This window comes from Alternaria metachromatica, assembly GCF_023757995.1.
Source record: "Alternaria metachromatica strain BMP 0045 chromosome Unknown scaffold_3, whole genome shotgun sequence".
Taxonomy (NCBI): domain Eukaryota; kingdom Fungi; phylum Ascomycota; class Dothideomycetes; order Pleosporales; family Pleosporaceae; genus Alternaria; species Alternaria metachromatica.
Window position 1 is genome coordinate 1,979,320 of NW_026055494.1, and position 19,242 is coordinate 1,998,561.

General features: G+C 53.2%; 5 protein-coding genes across 5 annotated transcripts; 2 read left to right on the top strand and 3 right to left on the bottom strand.

Moving 5' to 3' along the window:
- Positions 1–2,128: 2,128 nt before the first annotated feature.
- Positions 2,129–3,244, bottom strand: J4E83_002308 (uncharacterized protein; the record flags this gene model as incomplete). Its single annotated transcript, XM_049329256.1, has 3 exons — positions 2,129–2,686; positions 2,739–2,871; positions 3,090–3,244. 3 exons carry the CDS (start codon positions 3,242–3,244, stop codon positions 2,129–2,131), a joined length of 846 nt encoding a protein of 281 aa, XP_049192228.1.
- A 560-nt stretch (positions 3,245–3,804) lies between these two features.
- On the bottom strand, positions 3,805–5,139 carry J4E83_002309 (uncharacterized protein; the record flags this gene model as incomplete). The annotated part of the gene is made up of 3 exons (XM_049329257.1): positions 3,805–4,387; positions 4,437–4,990; positions 5,059–5,139. The coding sequence occupies 3 exons, from the start codon at positions 5,137–5,139 to the stop codon at positions 3,805–3,807; spliced, it is 1,218 nt and encodes a 405-aa protein (XP_049192229.1).
- Positions 5,140–7,534: 2,395 nt separating this feature from the next.
- J4E83_002310 (uncharacterized protein) lies at positions 7,535–9,346 on the top strand (the record flags this gene model as incomplete). The annotated part of the gene is made up of 1 exon (XM_049329258.1): positions 7,535–9,346. The coding sequence occupies one exon, from the start codon at positions 7,535–7,537 to the stop codon at positions 9,344–9,346; it is 1,812 nt and encodes a 603-aa protein (XP_049192230.1).
- A 2,569-nt stretch (positions 9,347–11,915) lies between these two features.
- On the bottom strand, positions 11,916–13,686 carry J4E83_002311 (uncharacterized protein; the record flags this gene model as incomplete). The annotated part of the gene is made up of 4 exons (XM_049329259.1): positions 11,916–12,900; positions 12,946–13,229; positions 13,279–13,525; positions 13,574–13,686. The coding sequence occupies 4 exons, from the start codon at positions 13,684–13,686 to the stop codon at positions 11,916–11,918; spliced, it is 1,629 nt and encodes a 542-aa protein (XP_049192231.1).
- Positions 13,687–15,116: 1,430 nt separating this feature from the next.
- PIM1 (ATP-dependent Lon protease pim1) lies at positions 15,117–18,456 on the top strand (the record flags this gene model as incomplete). The annotated part of the gene is made up of 2 exons (XM_049329260.1): positions 15,117–18,206; positions 18,259–18,456. 2 exons carry the CDS (start codon positions 15,117–15,119, stop codon positions 18,454–18,456), a joined length of 3,288 nt encoding a protein of 1,095 aa, XP_049192232.1.
- Between the last annotated feature and the right edge of the window lie 786 nt (positions 18,457–19,242).

The window sequence follows — 19,242 nt, forward strand, 5'->3', positions numbered from 1 at the left end:
AGCCTTTGCCGAGATGAACTGGACGCTCGGAGAAATCAATCTTAGAATCTTAGAAGTGTCTGGCCAGACTCGGGTCCACACTCATGCCAACTGGGCCGCGGCTGCTGGTATATATCCACCTCCCTGTTGTGCTTTGCCTCCACCACTTTGGGACTTCACTTCTGCCATCGTGACCATGTCTCACAGTTCTGGGGCTACAGAATATCCGCTCCCAATGCGCGTCTAGCGCGTGCCCACTGCCTCAGAGTCGCGGGCAATGGTAGCACGCAGCTGCACACCCTCCTGACCGATTGTACATCAAGCAGCACTACGCATGCATCGCGGGCCCGGGTCGCTGTGTCACAAACTCTACGATCGCACACTTGCAGCCAATCGATCCACCGCAAATCGTAGACTCACTCACGGCGATGCACCTCCACGTGTTCGCGCAGACCAGACCGGCCCTCGTACCCTCGGGTGGCGTCTTCGACTCGTCGACAGCCGGTCCGCAATCTCGCGACCCGATGGGTGACAGATGTCAGAGGGCTATTGTCCGCAGTCATCGCCAATGGTTCACGGATCGACGACATGCTATAAATTACCGGGCTATGGGAACGTCGAGCTCTGGAAGGCCCCGATTCAGCTTGCCGTGAGCGTTAGCGTGGATACCACCTTAGCCCTTTGGTCCGCTCGACAGTCGACACACTTGAACGACGGCGTTGCTAGTTCCATCTACCTTCTTACTACCTACCCAACAGCATCAAAGACTGCTTATTTCCACGGCCACGGTTCTTCCTTGTTTGCTCCTCTTCTTACCCTACTAATCGCTCAAGTACGATACCTCCACATCACGAAGCGGCATATAACCCCTCTTTCGACCGTCCTTGGCACCCTACGTACCCAGGTAGCAACGCCTTTACGTTCCTGTAAAGGTCACTATGCATACAGTACAAGACCGTCGTCCCAACAAAACTTGTACCTCTGTTATAGCGCTGTATTATGTTCGCGCCAGGCGACCCCCGTCCCTGCAGGAAGTTACCCGTCAACGTCACCATGCATCTCTCGGCTTTTTCTCCAGCAAGGGTGGATGCAAGTAATTGCATCTCATGACAGCAGCTATAGGCAAGTCTCCCGCAGATCGTTCGTCGCGTCTCAGAAGATGTAAGATCTGATCTGTGAGTGATCCTGGGGTAAATTCAGAGATGGCTGCACCTCACTCAGACAAGGCAAATACTAAACAGGCTGCAGTCTACATCAAGATACAAACATGCAATGAGGCGACTTAGCGTCAACGTAGGCTCTAGATAGTTAGTCTTGTCCTCGACTAAGGTGTACGTACACCTCTGAAGCTCCCCCAGGGTTACTTGCAGATCATATCTTACATGTTCCATCTTATGTAGGCTGTAGACCTCTTTAACGTTTTCCTTGTGTCAAGTGCGTATAACGATGTATTTTACGGGATCCGCAAGTTCACGGTAGTTTTGCCTATCGAGTTTATACTTTGTCGTTATCTGTTGTATCCGATCTGTGTTGTGCGAAATGTACTGCGCTCCTTGCAACGAAAGTAGACAGCTTACTCAGATCTCGATGTCTGGCATATACGAAGGCTGGGGGACGTACCACTATGTCGTGACGGAACGACCTCCACGTCTTACTGGCTGGTCTCAACAATATACTGTTTCTCACATAGCGCCGTCAAGGCGTTGCACCAATTGCTAATCAGATATCCAAAATCGACAAGCTTGTCATCTGCTTTATGTAGACTTCGAGTCCGGAAATACCTATCTCGGCTACTGTACATGGTACTACATTCGAAAACTTTCCGTCCCAGCCAGCGCTACCACAACCTTACAACAAACAAGATTTTTGACATTATGGAATATCAGTTCGCTGCTGGTCCTCGATGGTAAATGTGACTAAGATCATGGGTGTGTATGTGACAAAAGGAATCGGTGTAAGCAGGAGAAACAACCTGCAGATCTGAAAACAGAATATCGCCACAGCTACGCGGGACACGCAGCTGGCATTCGAGGTGATTTGCAAAGAGATTCGGAAGGACTCTCGGGTAGGTAAGCGAGAAGGCAGGTGATGTAGCCGTGGTCTAGGACGGCGAGGTGAATCAAGCACGAAGCAAAATTAAATATCGCATCTACACCTGACTCACCCTAGCCCTCTTCCTCGTGCTTCCAGGAACCACAGTTGGTCCACTTCGGCTTGGTCCACCATCACCACCACGCTTCTTCTCCTGCTGGTCCAAGACGAGCTGCAGCACGTCATACGAGAATTGCGGGAATTCCAGGCACATGGCCTTGAACTCTGGCTCCGCGTCGTGGCGTAGGCTGTAGCTTCGTGTAGCCCAGAAGGCAGCGACGGGCTTGCGGATTGTGGCATCTTCCGGGTTGGACTCCTTGTATACGTAGCGTGCGTATGCAAGCTCGCCCTTTGCAGTCGACGCTGTGCGGTGGATCTTGGAGTGTGCGAGCGATTTCAGCTCGGGAAGTTGGAGACGGTCGGCAAGCGTGTAGATGCGTGCGTGGACGAGGAGACCCAAGCCGTCATTATCGGTTACAGGCTGTCGCGGGTCTTTCTCGAGGGGCGCATCGCGTGCGGCTGACGTCTTCTTGGGGAAGTATTCGCCTGTGTAGAGGTATTCGACGACTGAGCCCATCGCATCGACATCGCAATCAGTGTAGACGATTTGACGAGGCTGGAGACTGTTAGTGAGCGCATATTTACTCGCTGATGGCGTGATAGCGTACCCCTCCTGGCGCAAACTTCTCGACCTGTTTGGCGAACTCTGGTGACTTGACGAGAACTGCCTCGTGTGCTGAGTATGTGGTGCGGTTGTCTTCTGAGCCAACGACGACTTCAACGATCGGACTCTTCATGAGACTGGTCGCATGTTAACCGCGCGTTCATGATGTGTGTCACTAGTATTCCAGAGCCAGGAAGTATATGCTAATAGCCCATAGAGCTGAGAGTGGTGTTGCGCGCGTTGCCTTCAGCCCTTCAGAGCTGGCAAACTTCATGCGCCCGATAGTAGCACCTCGTCTCAAGCGAGCTAGCTGTCCAATCCTGCGAACCGGAAAATGTACGTGGCCATCACTTACTCAGCGAAGAGAACCAGCTTGGGTGCTTCGGGCTCAATCTCCGGCAGGAGAGTTGTCTCCTCACCTGCGCCAGCTCCAGCATCACCCGCACCCTCCATCTCAATGTCGTCGATCGGTGTGCCCTCAATCGGGGTTTGCTGCTCGAGATCCGCCATGGCGACTGCGTTTCTGTGTTTGCGAGAACGAGGGACGGTGTGCGAAAGCGAATGAAGCTATCTGAAGCTCAAGAGTAGCTGTCCCGGAATGGAATGTCAGCACACGACAAGCAGTATGGTTTGCGAAAAGTAGATAGAGTGAAGCGCTATAGCGTCCTGCACGAATCGCGTCTGGTGATGGGTGGACTGACTTACGGAGTGCTGAGGGGGAGGTTGGAGATGATGGCTGGCACACGCCGGGAGCTCGGACGCGTCGCGAATGCTGGGGAGCTTTCACTTGCGCTAACGCAGGAACCGGCCTTGGCGCGTTCTAGCTTGCGTCCACAAGTACGACTGGTCAGCATCCAGTTATAGTAACAACCGAAGGACGAATCGAAGGATAATGTTTGAGTATGAATTCAGAATATGTACATGTAAACCGCCGCGTGTCTGATAACCAAGTGCGATGCGTGTACTGCTTTGACCAACGCCGCCTGTAATGCTATGTCCTGTAAATGCGACGAAGTGTAAGCGACCGTGGTAGTTAACCAAAACCAAAGGCCAAGATCAAGCTGCCAAAACTATAACCGGCCACCCTTCTCGTGGAAGCGGTCACCGGTTGTAGGAACGGGCTTGTCTGCCCGGATAACGTAGAGCAGGAGATCTTCGAGCGGGATGAAGACGTAGAAGACCTTGTTGCAAAGGAACGAGAAGAAGACGAAGCAGGTAGCCACCAAGGCGTCCATGAAGTAATGATTGGCCGTGGCAACAATGACCGTCAGGATGAAAGAGGGGTATCCTATTCCAACAATCAGGTAGAAGATCTTCCAGAAGGCGTTCTTGCGCACTTCGCCCTGTTCCAAGGTGCGGCGGAAGAGACCCGAGTGGTAGATCATGGTCATGCCAATGCAGAATGCGTAGCCAAAATGCATCGAGGGCATCGCTGCGAGTTGATTGACAAACTTGCCACTCATCCATACACTTTGTGCGTCGTCATGGCGGACGGTGTCGAGGAAGCCGTACTCCTTGGGTAGAAGTCGCGGTGGCATGCATGGGTATACAACAAAGGTCATGAAAGCGCAGAAGTTGGTAAGGGTGAGGGTTCGGCGGGCGATGGCGAAGGTGTCAAACGACGGGGCTACGTAGTAGTACCAGCAGATGAAGCTTGAAAATGTCAGTGGTGATGCAAGAACTTAGGCCACAGCAAACTTACCCAACAGTTCCAGGGATGTGGATCAGCGCATAGCACTTGTTCAGCACCGTAAGCGCATCTTGGTGTCCATGCATGAACCACTGTTGTACGTCCCTCTCTCGGACCGGGAACAGGAATCTCAGGAGGCCAAACTCCTCCGCTTCCAGTACTGCAATCCCGTGTTCCTGAGATACGTCCCATATCCCGCGCCCAGCGAAGAGCTTGGCCGATACGACGCCAGTCATGCGGTAGAATGCATAGTTGATAACCCAATAGAACATCTCAATCAAGAAAGGGAAGCGCTGCAGTATGCGACTGTGGACATGGTGGCGGAAACGCGATGTGTTGGGTGTTGTAACCCTCCAGCAGAAGATGCTTCGGACTTTGGATGCGTTGGGGTTCTTAACCGCGCTAATCTCGTCGAATTCGCTGTCGCTGTCGGACTGGAGGAGGCGGTCGGTAGACTCGTTCGGGGTGTTGTCGAGGAAGCCGGTGCGCTGTGATGACCGGCCGAAGATTTTAAAGTCGCGCTTTCGTGTTATGAACATGGCGAAGAACAGGATGCTGGCAACCATCTGTGCGTGACGCTGTCAGCATGCTGCTGTGTGTATACGAATACTGTGGAGTGGTTTTGGCTACGTACAACAGGTTCGCACCATCCCGGCAGCTTCCACGCTGGTTTGCTGTTCCATTGGCCATTGTCTGCTAACGTCGTGTTCGCCATGATGTGTCGCCTGCGCCGGCTCGGGATGCTCGTAGATAATGCTGCTCAAGGTGGCCCGGCAGTGTTTGCAATCGTCGGCTCTATTTTATCCCCGGGTACGCGCGGAGGGTTGTCGTCGGACACAAAGTATGTTGACAACACACTTGGGCAGGGAAAGGAGTGACGGGAAACAAAAGAGGGGAAGGGTTCAGACCAGGTGGAGAGGAGAGAAGTCCGCCTGCTTCACTCGATGCTTAGCGGGCCTATGATGGTGCTTGCTACAAGTTCGCGAAGCCCCCGGGTTGCCGGCAAAGGAGGTCAGACGTCTTGATCAAAGCGTGCGTACAGCGTATCAAAGTCCCACTTTTTCAACTTTAGTGGCTTGGGACATGCGCAGCGGCGCGCAACCCGCTAAAGGCACAGGCTTCCTCCCATCTCATCGTTATTCGACTCGTATTCACCGTTCCCATCTTCCAACTGTGTCGCGTGCCCATCCTCGTTGAGCACGCGACCACCACAAAATGGTGCTGGCGCCACTGCACAGCAACACCGCGGCAGCATCAACGAAGTAGGCCAAGCCCCGGGAGTAAGCACAAAGCATTGTGACGTCAATTGCTCATTTCGTCGGGGCGCAGTTGGCCCGTAGAGGGAAGGAAGCATCCAAGTGACTGCTCGCCTAAATGCCACCCTGTCTGGTTGGCCGTAACCGCATCTTATGACAATGCGATTCCTACAATGCCGTCGTTGCTACTGTACTCGGTGCCCTCAACACTGCCTCTTTCTACTTGGCAGCGCAGCGGATTGATGAGGATATGGCCATTGCTATTGCGGCAGTAATCGGATGCGGCCCATTACTCTTCCGTCCGGAAAACCACCCACAGTGCAGCCGCTCCGTACTCCGCCCCTGAGCGCGAGGAAACTTGAGCGAACATTCGGACAACGATGGCCGGCTTTCAAGCTATTGCTTGATCTTCTAAGACGGGGCCGCAATGGAAGCGGATTTGCTTGGCGAGCAAAGGCGGTAAGGCGTGCCCATAATAAGCATCGTCTAAAAGTACCGGTGAAATCCTCCCTACCCGAAGCCCCTAACTACGTTTCAGCCCTGGCGTTTTCGTACGAGACCCAAGTTATACGAGAAACACACACGTCGACGTTTGTTCACCGCATCTGACCCATCTGCATCTCGCAGAATCTTTCCTCTGATGCCAGGCAGCCAGGAACCAAACGTTTTGGCCACCTTTTTCCAGTAGGAAGTCAAACACATCTTTGCAGCCAGCACCGGAATGAATTCAGCAGAGCTCAATAATCTGACATTAACGTAGGCCTGAGATTAACTCAGTCATGGTATATGCTATTGTAGCAGCCAACATGTTTGGTTTTTCTCATGCGGGGAGATGCTCAAGACTGCTCAATACTTGCATCATCGTTTCGATTCTCTTGGTCGCTATAGCCCCATCATACGAGTCCATCCTTTATTAGAAAAAAAGAACGTCCATCACTGCTTGGTGAACATTCTCGACCTCGGACGATATCGCACCCGAGACCTAGAGTGTCATGAAACCAAGAGACTCCCGACTGCAAATTCTGCAAACTCACGCTCGGAGGTGCAATGTCCAAACAGCTCCCTGAAGGTTTTGACATCATGTCGGTCTCCGAACGTCGTTGTGGCTTGGGCCTGAGGCTCGTGGCTGCCATGACACCCGGACACTTGCCCGTCTTGGGCTGCTGAAACCTTGTCCGCATCACAACCCCAACACGCATACATGCGTCCCCGCCGATGAAGCGAGCCTGAACACTGCAATACTCCTGCAGCCTGACTTGCTACATACTCTCCGACGGTTCCTGTCAGGCCAAGACTTTGGCGAGCGGATCCGGGCTTCTCTGCCTCTTCCTCGTCAGGTACGCATCTGATTGGTCGATCGCGGCGTGCGCCTCATCGCGAACATGGATTAGGCCCGGTAACGTCCATGCCAAGCACTGTCAATGCTGTCTACACAGTGGAGAGGCAGCTGTAAGTGTTCGAGACGGGTGGGGGAACAGCGTCGTCGTCACCCTGCCTAGGCGCCTAACCGCCTCAAGGCATCCTCGACATGGCGAAAACGATGCCGGGAATCCATCAAACACTACCAAGTGTGGAACTGCTCCAGATGATCTGTTTGCTTCTAGGGGTAGGTCCTGAGTCTCTTCCATGCCGAAGGAACCGGGCAAGGTACATATATCGCGAAACCCCGAGCCTCATAAGTTCTGCCCACTCTCACATCAAGTCTTCTTCAAACACCTACCTTCTTTTCTTCAAAGTGCCGTGCACTAGTGTTTAATTTTATTGAGCTGAGCTCTTCATTCTCTCTTTTCTCGTCGTAATAACGAAGACTCAAGTTTCATTCCTGTCCTTTTCGATTCACCCAAATCACCCATAATGAAGACGATATACCCCCTTCTCACCCTCCTTTCAGCGGCCGCTGTCGCCGCTGGCCCTCTTCCAAGGAATGTCGACATCCCGTCGAGGGTTGTGGCGCGTACCGAACACATGGGCGAGGCTGCGCCCGCTCCAGCAGTTGACCCTGCTAAGGCAGCCGCCGACGCTATGGAGTCCATGCACGTAGCAGAGGCGGAAGCCAAGGACAAGGCGCACCAGGAAGCTGCTGCAAAGATGGAGGCCGAACACCAAGCCAAGGCTGAAGCAGAGGAGAAGGCTCATCAGGAAGCTGCGGCGAAGATGGAGGCCGAACACCAAGCGAAAGCGGAGGCAGAGGAGAAGGCTCACCAAGAATCTGCCGCTGCTATGGAAGCTATGCACGTGGCCTCCGAGATGGCCAAGGACGCCGCTCACAAGGCCTCTGCAGATGCTATGGAGTCCATGCACGCCGCGTCTGAGAAGGCCAAGGATGCCGCTCACAAGTCTTCTGCGGATGCTATGGAGGCCATGCACGTATCTCAGGAGATGGCCAGTATCTCAGCCGCAGCCACTACCACTGAGGAAGTTGCAGCAACAACTACAGCCGAGGCCATCACTCACGAGACTGTTGCACCGATGACCACGGCTATGGTCGAGCAGCCCCCAGCTCCTATGGTCACTGAACACCCCATGGCACCTCCTGCGGCTGAGATGCCACCACCACCACCTGCGGAAATGCCTGCACCACCGGCTGAGATGCCTCCTGCTGAGATGCCACCGCCACCTGCTGAGATGCCCGCTGAGATGCCTCCACCAGCCGAGATGCCTGCACACGAGACCCAAGCAGCACCCGAGCATACCATGATGCCACCACCACCTGCTGCCGAGATGCCTTCACCAGCTGAGATGCCGCCTCAGGAGACTCAGGCCGCACCAGAGCACACTATGCCTCCTCCCGCTGCCGTCACTGTCGTTCCTGAAGCCCCTGCCGCCGGTAACATGTCCATGACCCACGCTGCACCACCTGCACCCATGGTCACTGAGAGCTTCTCTTTGGTAATGGGTGAGGCTGCAAACGCAACTGCTTCTGCCAACATGACTGTTTCCGCCACCGAGACTGCTGCTGAGCCTGCGGCCACCGAGGCACCGGGCGCAGCTGAGGAGGAGCAGAAGAAGATGGAAGAGGAGCAGAAGAAGGCTGAGGAAGAGAAGAAGGCCGCTGAGGAGATGGCAAAGCAACAAGAGGAGGCCGACAAGAAGGCCGCTGAGGAAGAGAAGAAGGCGCAAGAGGAGGCAGACAAGAAGGCTAAGGAAGAGGCCGACAAGGCTGCCAAAGAAGAGGAGAAGAAGGCTGCCGAAGAAGAGAAGAAGGCAGCTGAAGACGCTAAGGCTAAGGAGAAGGCCGACGCTAAAGCCGCTGAGGAAGAGAAGAAGAAGCAGGAAGAAGCTGACAAGAAGGCGGCCGAGGAAGAGAAGAAGCAAGCTAACGAAGACGCCAAAGCCGCCGAAGAGGACAAGAAGAAGCAAGAGGAAGAGGACAAGAAGGCACAGGAGGGTGAAGCCGAGCAGCAAGACGGAGCTGAAGCCGACGACAAGGAAGACGCCGCCCAAGAGGACGACAAGAAGGATGAGGGAGACAAGCAAGACGAAGCCGCCGACGCCGAGCCCGTCGCTGCTGAAGAGCAGAACGACGACGCCGCAGCACCAGCCCCAGCGGCAGAGTCTGGCGACGCCGTTGTCGAGTATCCTGCTGGTTTCCTTACCTCATCTCGTCGCCGCGACGAGATCGCCAACATGCCCGTCAAGCGCGGTATGAAGGCTGTTGCGTTCTGAGTTGACCGAACGATTTCCTCCGGGTTGTACCCATGGGTGTGCATCTGGACATGCACGGGTATTAGAACATGTTTGAATATGTAGTGTTTAGAATAGATACAAGAATCGCTCATAGCATCAGCTCCATTGTCTTTGTTCTCGTGTCTACTATTGCTTTCCTTTCTGTCTTGCTTCATCTACTGTCCAGTCTCGAATGAACCCAGACATTGCCCGACTGACTAGAGATCAAATGAGGACCTATCTTTTCGACTCTCTGTTCCTATTTCTTTGCTGGTGTATCTTTGCTTCTCTGATATCCGAAGGGTATCTCAACCCTGTACCTATGAGGACTAGGCATCCTTCTTGTTGGCTTGGGACGAATGATGGGCTTTTCCATCGAGTCCTTTTCCTCAGCGGTAGGGGCGGAACGAATGTTCGAGGAAGTGTTGACCCATGCGCTTTGTGTTGGGACAATTGAGTCCAATTCCGAGCTAGCATGCTGTGAATGTAAATGTGGAGGCGAAGCTGCGTTTGTTTGCAAGTTTGCTTGCTCTTCAGACATGATAGCGCTGGTCGTTGGAGCTGACATCGCCGTACCCTGGGTTTGATCACCACTTGTAACAACGTCATTACTCTCGGGGACGCTATCCTCATCGCTCTTATGGCCTCCACGTGGATCGTGCTGATTGCGGGACCCCACAAAGTCCCATAAGCTTGCTGAGTGTCGATCCTCTTGTGGCCGACGATATGTTGACAAAGCTTGCGACGGATTGGTTAGTGACCGTCCGATCAGCGAAGGTAGCTCTTTTGCAGGCCGGCTTGATTGTACTGTTCTCGCTAGTCGGTTCCTCACCCTAGGGTCCGGATGAGCTGTCGCCATGTCTCGGGCAGACTTTCCTTGAGCGACAGAATCGGGGTCTGCACCATGCGCTAGCAATGCTTGAACAATCTGAAAGACATCTTGATGCACCTCCCTCTTGAGGACGCTTTCTTTACGGGTGTGGAGCGAGATGACGCTTTGTAGTGCTGCGTCGAGGTAGCTTGTTTTCTGGAGTTGTAGTCGTCCTCTAATTCGTAGAAGATGACTGACAACCATAGTGAGCTTTCCAGTTGCAGCGTACTTTATGAATTCTGCAAGGATATATTCCGGAACTTGACTTTTGTCGACTGATGCAGGGGGTAAATGCCGTAGGATGACGTGCTCATGTTGTGTGATTACGTTTGTGGGAAGGGATCGAAAGTGTTGTCCGGAAGCCATTTGGATGAGCTCTCTTATGACTGACGCGCTAAGCTGTTTTGCAGAGTCTAGGGCTTGTAAAAGCAATGAAACGATGGGCTCGTGTCGTCTATTCATAGCTATAGAGAGCATCTCAGACCTACCCTCGATTATCGGACTCGCTCCCGCTTCTATGAGCAGTTCAGCTATGCGTCTGTTTCCAAGATATGCTGCAAATGATAGTGGTGTGGCCGACCGTATACCCATTCTGTATCCCTCATGGATCCAGTAGTTGGAAAGTGCGTGCACGTTTGCACCGAACTGTAGGAGTAGTTCGACCATCTTTACGTCGCTGTGGTACGCAGCGGATGTCAGAGGTGTTGTGGCATGTGAACTTGCCAAGTAACAGCTGTCACTGAGATAGTAACCCCAGCCATGGCAAAACTGTCTATCCCCATCCGTACCCTTGAATAGGAGTCGTCTCATCAAGCCCTTGCTTCCTGTCCTCAATGCTAACTCGAGTAGCTTGACCCCCTGTGTCCGCACCTCTTTGTCCAGGATAGCGTCCATAATCAGGGAGTAGAATCGAAAGTTCGTCCGTGCAAGTCGGCTTCGATCCCTGTCGGTCAAATGCGCGACAACCTCCAAAATAAGCACGTTTGGTAGCTCGGCGAGTCCAGTGAAACATGGTCGAGAATAGTCGAGGATAAAGTCGAGGGCTCGGTGGTTGACTTCACGCAGGTGGCGGAGGTCGGCTGGACTGAGGGGCGCAACGACATCGCGGAGAAGCTCATTCGGGAGGCTTAGTAGTCCTTGGGGTGGATGCGCCATGTCGTAGGTATATGATAGTCCGGCGAAGTTAATGTGGTGATGGGATGGCTTCGTGAAGTAGTACAATAACAGTCGCTTTGGCCGCCAACGGTAGAGGTGCGCGGGAGCTACAACAGAGCGTCTGATGAACTAGACGATGTATACGAAGTACCCAGGAGCGTACAAGTGGTGGTGGAAGAACAAGAGAAGTCCCTTTAATACTCTCGCCGTAGACGTTATACGCAAGGTGCAGCCCACTTCAGGACTAGCGCTTGAGTTGCCTGCGACAGCGCGCTTTGACCGGACCCTTTCTCGCAACATCCACTCTGCTAGTGAATACATGGTCTCCGCGTTTAGCTTTGCGTTAGATAATAGTACAATATAGCCCTCAACTCTCTCGGTTGAGGTCTGCGAAGCGATTGCCCGATTGCACATTGTAGAGAAAGATCTCAGGCGGAAGGTGTTCAGACGGCACACCTGTGGCAAATGAGCTAATGATCTAAAGAATACTCAAGGAGACCTTTTAACTACCTATCACCCATATTGCATGACCTCGTGTGCCATCTAGACATGCTCGTCCACTGCGCCAGGTGGCCCACCTGCGACGCCCGCTGGTCCAAATGTACCTCGATGACTCGCACCATTCTTGCCATCATTCACTTCTTCGTCGTCATCCCTATCGTCGAATGTGGCTTCTGACATAAAAGGACTCTTTGCCCTGATCTGACGCCCTTTCAGGAGTAGCACCACAGGCACAAGACTCAACGCTAGTCCTACAAAGCCCAGTAGACTGCCAGCCCAACCGAACCCTAAGTTCTGGAAGAGCGAATATGAAGCAAAAGGTAGAAAGGCTCCGAACGTGTTACGACCAAGCGATGCGGCTGAAAGTGCAGAAGCAGCGTATTTCTCGTAAGCATCCGTGAGGTAGTTGACTACACCCATGTAAATGGAGTAGATGCCCACACCAACGATGCAAATGCCTATCGCAGGCACGATCCAATGAATTTCTGGTCGACACGTCCATCCATACATGAACAATCCCGCAGTAAAGAGCAAGGAACCAGGGATGCTGGTATATAAGCGACCTTCGGGTATGGGTTTGCCAGGGCGTTCCTTGTTCTTGGAAGCAGTGCGAAGATACATCCAGTCTTGTAAGGGATTGATAAGCGTACCAATGAGCGCTCCAACCGTGATGGCCAATTGGACAAGACCCGTCTGGAAGGTATCAAAACCGTAGCTAGCGCTGAAAGTTTGGACGACTGAGGAAAAGAACAGGAAGAGGATACCCCAGGCGAAACTGATCCAAAGAGTGAAGAAGGTCACGACAGGCTCGGTGAATAGCATCTTGGTAGGTCGCATGAATGAAACCTTGAGCAAGCTGGCTATCGAGGGCTTCTCGAGCTCTGATTCTGCGTAGACTTCGCGACCAGTTTCTTTGCGAAGCTTCTGGGCGCGCTTTTTGAGGATGACGTCGCCACGAGTTTCCTTGAGGATTATGTAGAACACTGGGATTAGGGCCGCGTTGTAGATGATTTGGATGTAGTAGATCCTGCATGTTTGTTAGTCGGGTCAATCAGGGGATGCAAATGCTTACCATCGCCAAGGAGATTGCAGTCCAGTGGAAGGATAGCCAAGCTGTACGATTGCGGAACCCACGAAGGGTCCAAGAGCAATACCAGCTACGGACGTGAAGCCGAAAATGGACATCGGCAGACTCCGAGCTTTGTCACCTTTCCATACATCGCTAATGCTGCCGCCCACGATGTTGATGGAAACGGAAGATGCGCCACCGCCGAAGAAACGGGTGACGACCAAGGTTGCAAAGTTATCGGCAAAGGCTGAGCCGAACAGGAACAATTCGAACACGATGTAGGCGACCTGCGCAGGGGTTAGCGATTTGATGGGCTATGCGGCCACACAAACCTACAAAATATCCAGGCATTCTACCAGTGTTTTCGGTCAAAGGTACGAATAGTAGTGGGAAAATAGCAGCACCCATATTCCACGAACACGTCGCCCAGTAAAGGTTTGGAAACGGCTCATTTTGAACGTTGAATAGTGTTGCCATGTACTCGTTTCCAGCGCCGTAAGACCCAGCCGGAAGACCTGTCAAGATGGAGATGAAGCAAACGGTTATTGTCAAGAACCATTTGTACTTGGTTGACCAGTTGAACCTGGTTTCCATCAGCAATTGAGTTCAGGTGGAGTCTCGAGGAACATACGGGTTGTCAGGATCTTGTGGACCGTTCCAAGTGTGGAGTTCGACCTCTTTGCCATCTTTCATGCGGGTTTGCACTTCCTTCTTGCGTCGAGGTAGAGATGCACTTTCTATCATGGATTAGTGAACATGCAATTAGGGTGGTTCACTTTGAAGGCGTACCCGTGTTGTCATTGAGCGACGAATGGTGTGACATGGTGATGTCGCTTTCAAGACACTAGCCGATCGTGAGTTGAGTGAAGGTTAGAACCGCTGTGGAGGCTGAGCAAACTGAAGGCTATTGCATTGGTAAAGTATAGCGGTATTATGAGATCCGGAGTGATCTCATAGTGCTTGAGCCGCCGTTTGCTGGCCTTGTGACAAGCGTTCGGCGCTGGGCGGACATCGTGCCGTTGGAATGTGTGGAACGCGATGACGTTAGCGTGATCATATCGTGGAACCTACCATTGGCGTGGGAAGATCGCCCGCTAATTGACGTGACTTGAGCAGAGGCCAAGAGGGAACTGGGGGATCTTCTCCATCATCGTCACTCCGTCGTGGCTTCATGGACAGCACCGGGATCAGCTGGATTGGCGCCCCGTCAGACGCCTACAAGGAAGCTATGCTTTGCAAAGAATGTTACAAATCCCAGTTGAAGTATACGTATACCATTGTTCTTTCAATTAGTGAGCTACAACGCTTTGTATGCTGCGAAATGCGACACGACTAACTCTCGAAAACGGCCTCACGTGATCGCGCGATGAGATGCGCGATGGCTGGGGTCTCTACGTGGCCCGGTAACCATGACCCACGCGTGTAGCCACGTTCATAGCGCCCTTGAGGAAGCATCGCCCACGCGCATTGAGACTTGCTGTGGGCACGATTCTATGCAGATTCGCTTTCGGGGTATATATTCGGGCCATATCTAGGAACACTGTAACAAGCACGATGTGCATATCCTAGAACGAGATTGCGCCCTACAACGGAGTTAAGAGTCGATATGCCCAGATACGCGTCTCTCCCGCATTGCGGCAAGAGCGCGCATCCAGATTACTAGGCGCATGTGATGTATAAGCAAGATCGAGCGGTCGGTCTGCCTGCTTTCGATCGGATTCGATGATGTTCTACAAGACTGGAAACGTAAACGGCGAGCATGAACCTTGGAAGAGAAGCCGAGGTCGGAGCCTGACGATAGATGGCAAAGTGACTGCGAGCAAGCGACGTGAAGTAGATTGGAAGGAGAAAGGGTTGAAATGGATTGAGGTGCCAGAATCGAGCAGTAATCGAAAGAAAGGCGGTGGTTGGAGGCGGATTGGCAGTGTCGCGTGTTGCCGAGGTTTTGCCATCGGGGCTATCGGAGGAGCTTGGGCGGTGATGATGTCGAGATTCGGAAGGATGCTGAGCAATTCACACGCCGCCACTACAACCTGTCAACCTTCATTGCACCCCACCCAACCCTCTTCTTAGATTTCCCGGTCATACTACGAGTGCCACGTATCCCCACGTGCACTCTTTTCATTCTTTGTATAGTATTACCACCACCCACGCCGACATAACGCCATTTCATCATGTTCCACGGACAGAACTTGCCGTGGCGGGCGGCCCTTCGTCAGGCTTCACGATCGAATGCGAGGACTATCACCACTAGAGCCTCGTCGCGCCATCTCCCCGCACAATGCACGGCATCGCTGGTTGCCCGGCAACATCACCGATGCTCCTCGCCGCCCGCCGCGCTCTTCGCATACCGCAGCTTCTCCACAACGTTGGGTAGACGGAAGGAAGACGATACAAAGGCGCCACTAGAGCCGCTGGAGGAGGCCAAGGAGGAAGAAACAGAAGAGTCCAAGAAGCTGAAGGAGCAGAAAAGAGCAGAAGAGCTCGAGGGCAAGAGCGATGCGCCTGAGCCAATACCACCAAAGGCGAGTTCTGGGCGAGGCAGCGCAGCAGGAGGAAGCGGTTCAGGCGGCGACGGCGGTGGCAAGAAGCGAAAGGGCGCCGAAAGAGCCCTCGTCAAGCCTTCGATACCCGACGTCTACCCGCAAGTCATGGCGATACCGCTCGTCAAGCGTCCGCTGTTCCCGGGATTCTACAAGGCCATCACAATTAGAGATAGAGAGGTCGGACAGGCGATTGCGGACATGGTCAAGCGAGGGCAACCCTACATCGGTGCTTTCATGTTCAAGGACGATGGTGCCGACAAGGACGTCATCCACGATCCCAGCGAGGTGTACGACGTGGGCACATTCTGCCAGGTCACCAGCGCATTCCCCGTGGGTGCCGATGACAACTTTGCCATGACCTGCGTCCTCTACCCACACCGTCGCATAAAGATGACTGGTCTCAAGTCGCCACCGCAAGCGAAGGAGGAGTCATCTGTGGCTGAAAGCACACTGAGCGAGAGTGCGGATACCCCAGAGCCGGAGGCAGGCGCAACACAATCCAAGGGCGATGTCGTCGCTAGCTTCGAGGAGGCAACAGAAGAGGCCAAGGCGGCCCAGGGAGCGCTCGTACCCACCATCCTCAAGGGTCGCAATGTCAGCATTGCCGATGTTGAGAATATGGTCGAAGAGCCATTCGACCTGAAGAGCAACAAGACAATCCAGGTGCTGGTCAACGAGATTGTCAACACCTTCAAGGGAGTTGCACTGCTCAATCCGCTGTTCCGCGACCACGTCTCGACCTTCTCTGTCCATACCACTATGAACGTTGGAGAGGACCCTGTTAAGCTTGCTGACTTCGCCGCCGCGGTAGCACAAGCTGAGTCGCATGAATTACAGGATGCGCTCGAAGAGATGGACATTGAGAAGCGTCTCAGCAAGGCCTTGGAAGTGCTCAAGAAGGAGCTCATCAGCGCGGAATTGCAAAAGAAGGTTGCCGACGATGTTAATGCCAGAGTCACCAAGAAGCACCGCGAGTACATGTTGATGGAGCAGATGAAGGGTATCAAGCGCGAGCTCGGTATCGAATCGGACGGAAAGGACAAGCTTATCGAAAAGTTCAATGAAAAGGCTAACAAGCTGGCTATGCCCGAAGCTGTGCGCAAGGTCTTCGAAGAGGAGATGAGCAAGCTACAGGGTCTTGAGCCCAACGGTTCCGAGTTCAACGTCACACGTAACTACCTTGACTGGCTCACACAGCTACCCTGGGGTCTGCGCAGCGCCGAAAACTTCGGTATCCAACATGCGCGAGAAGTCTTGGACGAGGATCATCACGGACTGAAAGATGTCAAGGACCGCATTCTGGAATTCATCGCTGTTGGTAAACTTCGCGGCACAGTGGAAGGAAAGATTCTGTGTTTGGTCGGTCCACCCGGTGTGGGTAAGACGTCGATTGGAAAGTCGATCGCTCGCGCACTGAACCGTCAGTACTACCGCTTCAGTGTCGGTGGTATGTACGACGTAGCAGAGATCAAGGGTCATCGAAGGACATACGTTGGTGCGCTGCCAGGACGCATCATTCAAGCGCTTAAGAAATGTCAAACAGAGAACCCCCTTGTTCTGATTGACGAAGTTGACAAGATCGGACGCAACAGCAACCACGGCGACCCAGCATCAGCACTTCTCGAGCTGCTGGACCCAGAGCAGAACAACAGCTTCTTGGATCACTACCTGGATGTACCTGTCGATCTTTCAAAGGTGCTGTTCGTGTGCACAGCAAACATGGATGAGACAATCCCACAACCATTGCTAGACCGTATGGAAGTGATTCGACTGTCAGGCTACGTTTCAGACGAGAAGATCGCCATTGCTGAGAAGTACCTGTCTCCCGCAGCTAAGGAGATGAGTGGGCTGAAGGACGCCGATGTCGTTCTCGAGAGCGATGCGATTGTTGAGCTCATCAACAAGTACTGTCGCGAGTCTGGTGTTCGAAATCTGAAGAAGCACATTGAGAAGGTGTACCGCAAATCAGCACTGAAGATTGTCACCGATGTAGGCGAAGACGCCCTCCCCGAGGCTGCAGCGCTCACTGAAGAGGGTAAGGCTGCGCAAAAGGAGTCAGAGAAGGACAAAAGCGATCTCAAGGAGACACCGGAAAACATTGAAGAGCAGACCACCGAGAAGCCTCGCGTCGCGCTCAAGATCCCAGATTCCGTGCACGTCTCCATCACCAAGGACAACCTGAAGGACTACGTCGGACCCGCCATCTTCACATCAGATCGTCTGTACGACTTTACGCCACCCGGTGTGGCCATGGGTCTGGCATGGACGTCGATGGGCGGTTCAGCGCTCTACATAGAATCGATAGTGCAGAACGCGCTCTCAGCATCCTCATCACCCGGTCTTGAGCGCAGTGGATCGCTTCGGGACGTCATGAAGGAGTCGACCAGTGTAGCCTACTCGTTCGCCAAGAGTATCATGGCCCGCGAGTTCCCCAAGAACAAGTTCTTCGAACACGCCAGGATACACCTTCACTGCCCCGAGGGTGGCACACCAAAGGACGGACCGAGCGCTGGTATCACCATGGCGACCAGCATGCTCAGTCTGGCACTTGACAGGAAGATCAGGGATGATGTTGCCATGACTGGTGAGCTGACTCTTACCGGCAAGGTGCTGCGGATTGGTGGACTACGTGAGAAGACTGTTGCTGCACGGAGAGCGGGCGCAAAGACGGTCATCTTCCCACACGACAACATGAGCGATTGGCTTGAGTTGCCTGAGGTACGTTTTCCTGTTCTAAATGAAAATCAAGCTATCTGCTAACACATGACAGAACATCAAAGAAGGCATAGAAGGCCGCCCGGTTCAATGGTACAAGGAAGTCTTCGATATTGTCTTCCCAGATCTCGACAAGGACGTCGCGAACAAGATGTGGGAGAAGGAGCTCAAGGGAAAGAAGGGCGACCGCAAGAAGCGCGAGCAAAAGAAGAAGGAAGAGGAGGAGGAGGAGTCTGGTGAGGACGACGACTGAGCGAGTCTCACTTGGGACGAAATACTTGTACGATAAAGCGAATAGCGTGCTCAGCAGCGCAGCGCATTTTGGGCGTTTTTTGCATATGCATTGGCCATAGAGCCATAACGATTCGACTGCATTGGTAATGAATGATAACAATTCTCTCTTCTCATAGTGCGATTCAATGCGTACCATGCGCGTGAGTGAAAGAGGTTCCGATGATGCAAATGGATGATCTCACGTCAACCACAATATGCGGGTTGATAAGAAGGAAGCATATCCAGCATGATCCCTTCTGCCCTCTTCCGCGTTCACAGGCTGCCGATAGCGGGGCGGTCCGTACCTAGCTACCACTCCCGTCTTCGTCCACAGCTCTTATACCTAGGCATGTCTTCAGCCCACCAAAGATAGAACCTTGTGGAAGCAGCATCATTTACGCTCATCAATCAGAGTTTCAGCCGTTTTCTGACAGCATGGCAGCTACGTACCCAAGCTGCAGCTCCCCAACCCCTCCCTTAGCCCTCGTGGTTTTTCGTTACCCCTCATGCACGAACCCCACCACGCGTCACAGGGGGGATCGTGGGATGCCGCAGCAAGCCATGCGCATATTTGGGCCGGGCATTTTCGTGACGGCTACACTATGCAATCGATTAGCAATAGTGCGTCGTCAGCTTCAACGGCCGAATTTTGCAAGTGCCGCGTTACGCCTGGTTCACTCTGCGCCTGCATGGCATGGCGATGGAAGGAACTATGTAGTCTGTGACGCAACTGCCACATGTCTGAAGCCACCTGGAAAAACACCGG